At 36.1% G+C, this 9299-nt stretch overlaps 1 protein-coding gene across 1 annotated transcript in view; it reads right to left on the bottom strand.

Annotated features, from left to right (window-relative positions):
- Positions 1-8691, bottom strand: part of EVC (EvC ciliary complex subunit 1) — a 47892-nt gene extending 39201 nt beyond the window's left edge. The window contains exons 1-6 of the mRNA XM_017727529.1: positions 8686-8691; positions 8498-8608; positions 5782-5865; positions 5026-5258; positions 3990-4074; positions 1719-1817 (exon numbers count right to left, since the gene is read on the bottom strand). Of these exons, the coding sequence (XP_017583018.1) occupies positions 1719-1817; positions 3990-4074; positions 5026-5258; positions 5782-5865; positions 8498-8608; positions 8686-8691 (618 nt within the window). The remainder of the gene's footprint in view (positions 1-1718; positions 1818-3989; positions 4075-5025; positions 5259-5781; positions 5866-8497; positions 8609-8685) is intronic.
- Positions 8692-9299: the final 608 nt, after the last annotated feature.

Raw genomic sequence — 9299 nt, 5'->3', positions numbered from 1 at the left:
GGATGAACACACCTGTAATGCTCATAAGGGACAAATTATAGGCTGCACGATTATATGAGGTTTTACAGGTTTTCAGTCCTTAGAAAGCAGGGTGATTTTTACTGAAAGCTGATGTCGCTAACAAATACTAGTCTGCTGCCATTGCTTAGCAGCTTGATACTGAAAAGGGTGATTCTTTGCTGCAACATGACTTATATAGCAAGCATTGACTTCTAATATCACCAAGTTTTGTGTGTCAATGCATTAACTTGATATCCTTATGCCTTAAAGAAATGTAACCAGAGTTTGACAAGCTTCACTAACAACTTAATCAAAATCTCATGAATTTTTATGATGCAGAATTGAAAGAGGAAAACGCTGTCTACAATAAAACATATAACACTTTTGCTTATTGCCAACATCCCTTTTACATGGTGGTCATAACCAGCCTCGTTCCTTGTATGATATCCCACCTCTAGGACTGTTGGGTTTACAAGATCTTTCTCTCCATCATACAGGACACAGAAACCCCATACTGGCACTTAAACAACTGGACTACTCTGGCAATTATTGCATCTAACAATCCAGATTTAGTCTTTGTCTTGCAGCAGCTTAGTCAGGTGCATGAAGACACAGATGCCATCAAACTTCACTGAGGGTTAGGCTCCATCAGGAAACATGCCTATTCTAGATTAGCTGTTTATATTGAAGCCCTTACCAGAAGCCCATCAGTAAAAGCATTTTGTACAACTAATCTCACTTTTCTTCTAGTAAATACATTAAGGTTTAACACTAAACCTGAGAACTTAAGGCAGAAGAGTGCTTTAAGGCAAAATGCATTCTGATATAAATCATACGGTGCAACTACAGAGATGCCTTATAGGAATTCACAGATTGTGAGACTGCACGAAGTAGGCAAGAACTAGAGCTCACAAGATGATAGACTAATGCCTAGTGAAATTCCATCTACATGGAAGAAAAACATAATCAGCACTGTGATTAGGCTGTTCTCAGTGCAAACATTCAAGACTTGGACTGGCAGGGCACTGGATAACCTTACATAAAGCCAAGCTTCCTACAGAGGGCTGGACCAGACAATCTCGAGATGTGCTTCTCAATCCAGATTTTTATGTGACTCTAAACTGGAAAATGGAAAGTGGAACCAATAGCTCTCCTATTTTCTGTAGTTTTGTAAAGATACTTTTTCCTTGTAATAACCTTAAAAATAGTACTGTGACTCCACCTGAAATGCATATTGACTGTCAACATATGTCTTCCAATTCAGAAGTGGCATATGGACTTTGAAGTACATGAAAGAAAAAAGGATGATGAAGAAAATAAGTATATTTCCCCCTGATGAAAGCCTTGAGCTTCAAACTGCTACTTTATTTCCTGCTATTTTATTATCAGCAATAATACGTGGGACCAAACAAAGCCCCTGATAATTAGAAATTATTAAATCTGAATGAATAAGGTTCAAAATGTTCTGCTTGCTTAAATGGATTCAACTACAAAATATTTTATCTTTACAAGATTACACAGATCACTTCATACAACAACAAAGAGAAAAAGCACACAAGGTAATGGAGAAAATCAACTAACAAGGGAGTTTCTTTGCATTTCTTCAGAAATAGATTACAAATGACATTGCTGTTTAAAAGGAGTAGGTGAAATGGCCTGCTGTGGTAATAACTCTTTATTCTGTGTGGTCTTAAATATGAACCAACAAACCCACTTACATTTTCCTGATTTAAAAGGATCTTCTTCAACAAATCATCAGTAATCTTCTTTTTACGATGGAAGTCTGTGAGGTATATTTTGAAAACCTGAATAAACATCTGTTTAAAAGGAAGAAAACAAAACACAGGTTAAGTGCCTGTTCATCACGGTAAGGATATCTTTGTGATAACTTCTGTTAAATTAAATCAATCAGGGAGATTACAGTGAATCGTAAGTGAAATAACAGACACATCACCAGTGACTCTCCAGTACTTCCACTCTGAAAAGTTCTCTGGTTCTGGCTTCAGTAAGATACTGGAAGATGGTGTTACACATAATCTCATATATCCTTGTAACCAGGCAGACACATTTGAAACTATTCCTGACTGGAGAAAATGCAGATCACTTGAAAATAAAAACGCCATTTTTCTGCTGTTTAATGAACCACTAAACTCATAATAACTATTTGAAAGATACTAAAGACTCATTACTCTGACTTCAACTGTAGTCAGGCACATGATACATCAAACATTTTTATACACAACCCAAAAATAACTATCTCAAGTTCTAGCTAGCTTCTCTTGCAAGAAAAATACTTATTTCCCAGTTGTGTGCCTTTTTTTTTTTTTTTTTTTTTTTTTTTTTTTTTTTTTTTTTTTTGTTTAAGATTGTAATACTAGTGTCTTCTGAAAGATGTTTTGGAATTTTTTTAACACTGGGAAAATTTTTGCTTAACGTTTTCCCCTCTTGCCTCCATTAGAGTTTCAGTGTAAGGTTAATTCACTTCATTACTAACTGCTGCAGCATTTTCCAGATGACACAGAACTTGCCTGCTTAAAACATATAAAAACATTAATAAATACATATTTGCATATAAAAACAGTTATTGAAGCCAATCTGTCAGCTGAGCAAAATCTGTAAAATGTATTATAATTAGAGCTCAATAGAAGAGAAAACCATAAAGCAGTCATGTTTTCAATCTCATTTGCAAATGTTTTAGATAGGAGTTTGGCAAGTTTTGAACACACTACCAAGACACCATATACAGTAAAAAGAAAAAAAAACTGTTCAGGAGAAGACTGAAAGAAAAGCATACATTTCCTTAGACCTGATGCCAAGAAAGACTGAAATCAGAGAAAGCAGAGTGGGAAAGGAAGAAACTATTCTCAGACTGATTTATTTTTCCCTTTTTTTTCCCGCTACCAAAAATATAAAGCTATTTAAATACTCAGCTAAAGGTCAAAGTCAGTTGTGGTGATTTCTGGTGGGCCACAAAGCATATTAAATGCTCATTTTCTCCATGTTTCTCTGATTACATCACTATCTTGCTACTTACCTTCATTTAGAAATTGATGATTAACTTTGAGATCAAGTTCAACCTTCAATAATCAAGCTAAACTTCCTTCTGGAATCTGATCACAAGTTCCCTTTCTCATCTAATTAGATAGGGATAATCCATCAGATGAGAAATTGCTTCCCAGGTTTACTTTCCTGTTTCCTCCTTCGGGTTGTGTAGAAATTTGTTCAGAAAATCTCAGCCTTTGAAATATTCTCAGTGGATTTAGTAAATTATAGCAGAAATGACCAATTTGTTTAAACAGAGCCTGAGAAAAGAGGGGAGGCGAAAGCTATAGACTTTATGTCCAGATTCATAGTAACTGAGCTGAAACTCAGTAGCAGTAATGATGCTGTACTTGAACATAACTTGTCACCACAAACAATCATTACTGAGTATCCTGTGGCTTTGATTGTACTTGTTTTTTCTTTTTTTTTTGTCAGTTTTTGATGCTGTGACTTGATGTAGGTAGTTACCTATTGTTTAAATGGTACCTTAATCCCTCAGTCATACAAAATCACAACTATTGTACTTATTACAATGGTACTGATTCAGTTGAACTGAATTTTCAATTTTATTCCTAAAGCTTTAAGTCTTTTGAGTTGCAACACACAAACAAGCAAGTTTGTCCTTAAGACAAACTCATCTATTAAATAATTTATTACCTCTTTTTATGAGCCTGAAGTGCTGTATGTAATTTTCTGGACTACTGTTTAAAACCAAATTTTTGTATTTGCTATATTGGTATTTCCCAGACCAGTATACTTCATTATATTTTACGTCTTTAGGGAGCTCATATATGTGCAGAGCAGGAAAAAAAAATAAAGACAATAATGTAGAAATGCAACTCTGCTACTCTACATCCCACCTAGGCAGCTGTTTACGTTATTTCCTAAACTGATATTCAACTAGGTTGTTCAAAACAAGGAGCTATAAATGAGATGTAAGTACATACCGCATGTTTTTCTTTTCTGAGTTCAGTATCAAGAAGCATGAGATCTTTTAAAGTAAGACTGCAAAGGCAGAGCTTAACATCAAAACTGAAAGATTAAAAATGCATTAATAACAATCTAAATGATGGTTACACAAAAGGACAACACAATATATTAGCTTCATTTAACCATTAGATTCTCCTAAAAACACTGCCCCAAAATAGGAGCGAGAATTTATTTCTACACTGCCTTCTTTTTCAGAAAAGATTTCTGTACGTAAAAGTAAACAAAACAAAGTAGTGCTTTTAATAAAGTTGGCATTGCAGTTTCCTCTAGAAAAAGATAAAGTGAACATAGGCTTGAATGGATACAACCAGGGAAAACATGGCTTTAAATTGAAACAGCCATAATAAGAGTGGATATTTTGTAAATATTCTTCATTGCTAGTACCTTTCCCAGTCCCCGTGACACAAACATGATTTTCTTATTCTTGCTAATGAGAGTGCAGACACATGTATTCATCTAGGGGTACCTTGCCGTGGTGCAGCTGAAAGGAAATCAGAGCTGACAGTTCATTTCAGTTATCTCTACCTGCTCATCAGTAGTGTGTCTCAGAGAGGAACTGTTTTCCCAGAGTAAGACATGAGTAGTTCCCATTAAAATGGAGAGAATAGACCACTGGGTGCTCTCAAGGCACCTGCAGTGTGACATGGCATTGTACAGAGCAGAGGACTCCATCCCCAGCCGAGCACACGTGAACTGAGCATACAAACTGTAACAAAGAGATCTCCTTATCCTGTGATACACCTTTTATGAGACAGCTTTTGGCCAGTTCTGATTCCCAAAATTTCACAGATGAATTCTGTGATCCTGTTCTGAAAAGAACAGGATGACTTCCAACAGCTTAATGTGTTAATCTCCCCAACAACATTTTAGGGTTATATGCAGATAACCCTGTCCTGATTTGGTGACTCTGTGCATTCATGCCCAGCCTTTCACCTTTAGTGACTGTCCTAAAAACACAGGAAATGGCCAAACAAGGGCAAGTTCACTGATTACCTCTCACATGTCAGCACTTCAGGGAAGCTGGTCACCTTTAGGAAGGCTCGAGCCTGAAATCTGTCATCGCTTGTTGCAGAATGTATTGTTGTGGAGGAACTACAGTCCTCTTTGTCTCCCTGGCTCAGGGATCCCAGGCTGCCTGACATGGATGTCTCCACGACTTGATTAGGCAGAACTCCCTGCTTTGGATTCTCATGCAAAGATGGATTGGATGAGCCATCTGCCAAAGGCTGTTAAGTCAAAGAAAATTCACAAGGTCAATTAATACAACACAATAAAGAGACAAACATCTCATCAATTTTCAGTATTTACTTTCAAGGGAAAAGTTAAACAGTATACACAGCAAAAGTGTTTCCATATAAATGACAAGCTTTTGCATTGCCCAGGAAAGCACTCCTCTGCTGTAGTTAGCTGCTTGGTGCATGCTTTCTTTCTTCCTTTTAGATCCTTGTGGTGTTTTTCTTATGGCTCCTTACACAGATCCAACTTCCATTAATGCTAAGGGGCAGACAAGCTCACTTAAATACAGTGAAAATTGACTGGACACCATGTAAAGAATTGCAGGTTTCAGGGGGAGCTGAAAGCAGCTGACACCTTACAGAATAAGCCCTGAGTCAATGGACTATAAAAAAAAAAAGAAAGATCCCTATTAAGCAGATTGGCAGTAAATTTTCTTCCATTACTTGACTCTGCAATTTACTCTGACACAGAATGATTGTCATTAATTTTTACAAGTCGAATCTACAACCTTACCCTAAATTTCTGGTTGATGGGATAGATCACTTTTGCCTTTAATGCAAATGCTGTGATGTTACTGCTCAGAGGAGACTCACTTTCCTGTATGGAAAAGAACAGAAAACCATTTGGGAACAGCACCAGATCTGGCAATTATTCACTGTAAGTATCGTGTGCTCTTTTTTGTTACACAACTTAAAATGTTTCTATTGATAACTAACTATTTATTGATTGTCTATGCTTTGGAGCAAGAAGTCTTCTCATAAGGTTCATTCAGAGTAGGAACACCTGAAAAGGGAACTCTTGTCATTACCACTGCTACAAAATATTTTTAATTCTCCAGGAGAAAAGAGGTTAATATCTGGTATTCGCAACGTATTTTCATTTTGTGTCTTGTCACCCACCTCCACACCCTTAGCAACAACTAAAGATTTTAAAAATGAGAATGGTATCTTAATAATAAAAACTACTAAAGGATAATAAGCTCCACAGATATCATCATGGCTATAAATTCTGTCTTTCAATTTAAATAAAGAAACAATAAATTAAGCAAAACTAGTCATCACATAAAAGAACTTTTATAATACAACCCTTATCCAAAATCTAGAGAAACTAACAATGTTTTTCCGAAGAACTTAATAGATAATGAATTCTTTTCATGCAATTTTCTGTATCACATAATCTGACTTTCTGCTACTGCCTTTTTCTAGATGCTGGAACAAAGGGGATCATCAGCTTTGTTTTGAGAGTTAGGTATGAAGCAAAACTAGTCATCACATAAAAGAACTTTTATAATACAACCCTTATCCAAAATCTAGAGAAACTAACAATGTTTTTCCGAAGAACTTAATAGATAATGAATTCTTTTCATGCAATTTTCTGTATCACATAATCTGACTTTCTGCTACTGCCTTTTTCTAGATGCTGGAACAAAGGGGATCATCAGCTTTGTTTTGAGAGGTTAGGTATGGCTTAATAAAAGTTTGGCTATAAACAGCAGATAAATGTAAATCCAAGCAATAGGATTTCCTATTTTATCTGTTTTGGTTTTGTCATATGGAATGAAAGACTCTGATTTGTCAAAACACAGGCTTTTTGATATAGCTTTTTCTAGGAAATATCAAAGCACTAATAGAGTCTAAAAAATAGAAACACAAAGAGATTAGCAAACTATGCAATTCACTAGACTCCTATCATTGCACTTTTTCATCTCCATTTCATTTATTTCCCTTTTTGGGTTTACTGACAAAGTTAAAAGCACGGGGGCAGTGTGTAGAACACTTGCCCATAGTGAGCAGTCCCAGCGCTGCAGTACCTCATCAGGGACAGGAGTGGACAGAGCAATTGCTGTGCAATGGCTGGAGGCAAAGCAGCCAGAGCAAAGCTGGAAAGCTGTATTGCAGTGTGGTAGAACTAATACATCCTGCTTCTCAGCAGGCATAAGTAATACAGTTATTATTAATATAGTAATTACGGTATTACTGCAGTGTGGAAAGTCTCAGAATGAAAATACCTATTTTTCTGAAGTGCTCTAACCTAATTAAAAGGATTTTCCATCTATGCTTCTTCATAAAATGTCAGTTTGATGGTAGCAACAGCAAAAGCCTCTGGAAATTGGAGCTAGCTAATATAAAAAAATGTATATATAACTCGAGTAGTTAGACAAATATATGGGAGAAAGTCCCCTCAAATAACAAGGGTTCTCGTTAATGTCTTATAAATGAGCCATGTTAGGGAAATGGATATAGTTGTGAATGATCACCTTTAAAAGCCTGTGACCCCATTTCAAAACACTAGTAGTAAGGACGAAGATGTAGAATTGCTTAAGCTCTCGACAACATTTACACTTCAAAAAATAACCTAATCCATGCTCATCTGTTATACTCTAACTCAAGCAAAATGACCAAGCATGTTTTGTCACCACTCCTGATCACAAAACCGAAATGAAGATTCATTACCTGTCAGGATTTTAAACCAACAGTTTAAATGTTAACAATAACATTTTCTTGAAATCTTGAAATCAGTTCTTGTTAAAAGCTGAGCACTAGACTGGCTGGTTCTGACTGACATTTTATGCATGTATTTAATTTATGAATAATAGACTGAATGAGTCAGCTGAACTGCACGTTTTCAAACGTGCAGTTTAAATCATCATCTTCAGCTTCAGCAAGAGCAGTCAAATCAGCTTTGGGTGAAAGATAGTGATCTAATGACTACACAGTACGACTGGTTCTCCAGTTATTTCGGAATTATATAAAAAAAAAAGTTACTTAAGTTACTTGATGTTTTCATTGAGGGTGAGTTGTTAAGTTTATATTTCTACTCTTAGTCATATATTGTTTCTCTAAGTGTCTTTGAATCCCAGCTCAACACAGTGGTCTTATGAACCTTTTCTTACATCAATAGTGTTAATTTTTCCCATCAGCCTTCTGAAACTAAGGATGACATAGAGATGAAAGCAAAGAAGCCTCTGTCCAAAAAGAACTCAGGATCTTGATTAAAATATCCAAAGAGTCCCCCAGGAGAAACCAAATTCATAAGGGGAATAAACGCTCAAAATGGTTGCACTCATAAGCAGCAATCAACTCCCACCCTCCATCTTACACTTATTCTGAACACTTTTTAAAGTCTCTCTCCACACCCACCAAAACTAAGACAATTTGGAGCAAGCCCTAAACATACTCATTGCTACATGCAGCAAAATGAGCATCCACCTACAAGAGCAGAGCTTTACCTCCAGCACCATTTCCTCTTTTGATGTATAGGGTTCTGCTTTACTTTTCATGATTGTGTGCTCTTTTTCGTCAGCATTGAAGCTTTCCAGAAGTCTTTGGGAATCATCTTTCTGAAATTCCAAGAGAAAACATAAAACTTGTGATCATGCAGATTAACTGGAAACATCTTTGACAGCAGCCTGGATACATTCATGTCTCCATCAAGAAAATTACTCCAGTATTAGTTGAAAATTTTGGAAAAATACAATCTGAAAATGAATGAAAAAGTTACATATTCAGAAAGGAATAGTTAAAATTAATGAAGTTTTACAATTTGTCATTCCAGAAATAGAATTTTAATCTAAAAAGTTTTAAAGAGGCTGTGAACGTGTCAAATGAATCCATCTGCTCTCAAAATGTCGTACTACAGACTATGCTGCCAACCTCATGGTCTGAGCTCAAACATCTCAACTAAAGCAAGTTAACTAAAATTGTCTAGAATTGCCAGCAATAAAGAGAATGCCAAGTATTTTTGCTCCCCTGCTATGAGAAAAACTTCCTAAATGAAGTTTTATGTGTGTGGAAGTTCCTGTCAGGGAGAAGTAACATCAGAAAATGTTCATCACCTTCCTTCCCCAAAAGCAGCCCATATTATTGGCCTCACTTCACAAACACAAAAAGCCACTGGTAGGGACACAGATACTGGTGGGAATGAAACCTCCTGCTACACATGATCTTCCTTACACACTACATAGACCAGAAAACAATACTACTGTGCTTCCAAACATAGCATTGGAAGGATTTTTTTTTAGTGAAGGAAAA

The sequence above is a fragment of the Corvus brachyrhynchos genome, unplaced genomic scaffold (genome assembly GCF_000691975.1).
Source record: "Corvus brachyrhynchos isolate BGI_N302 unplaced genomic scaffold, ASM69197v1 scaffold80, whole genome shotgun sequence".
Classification (NCBI taxonomy): domain Eukaryota; kingdom Metazoa; phylum Chordata; class Aves; order Passeriformes; family Corvidae; genus Corvus; species Corvus brachyrhynchos.
The sequence above is the reverse complement of the archived record's forward strand: the minus strand, read 5'-3'. Positions and strand labels throughout refer to the sequence as shown.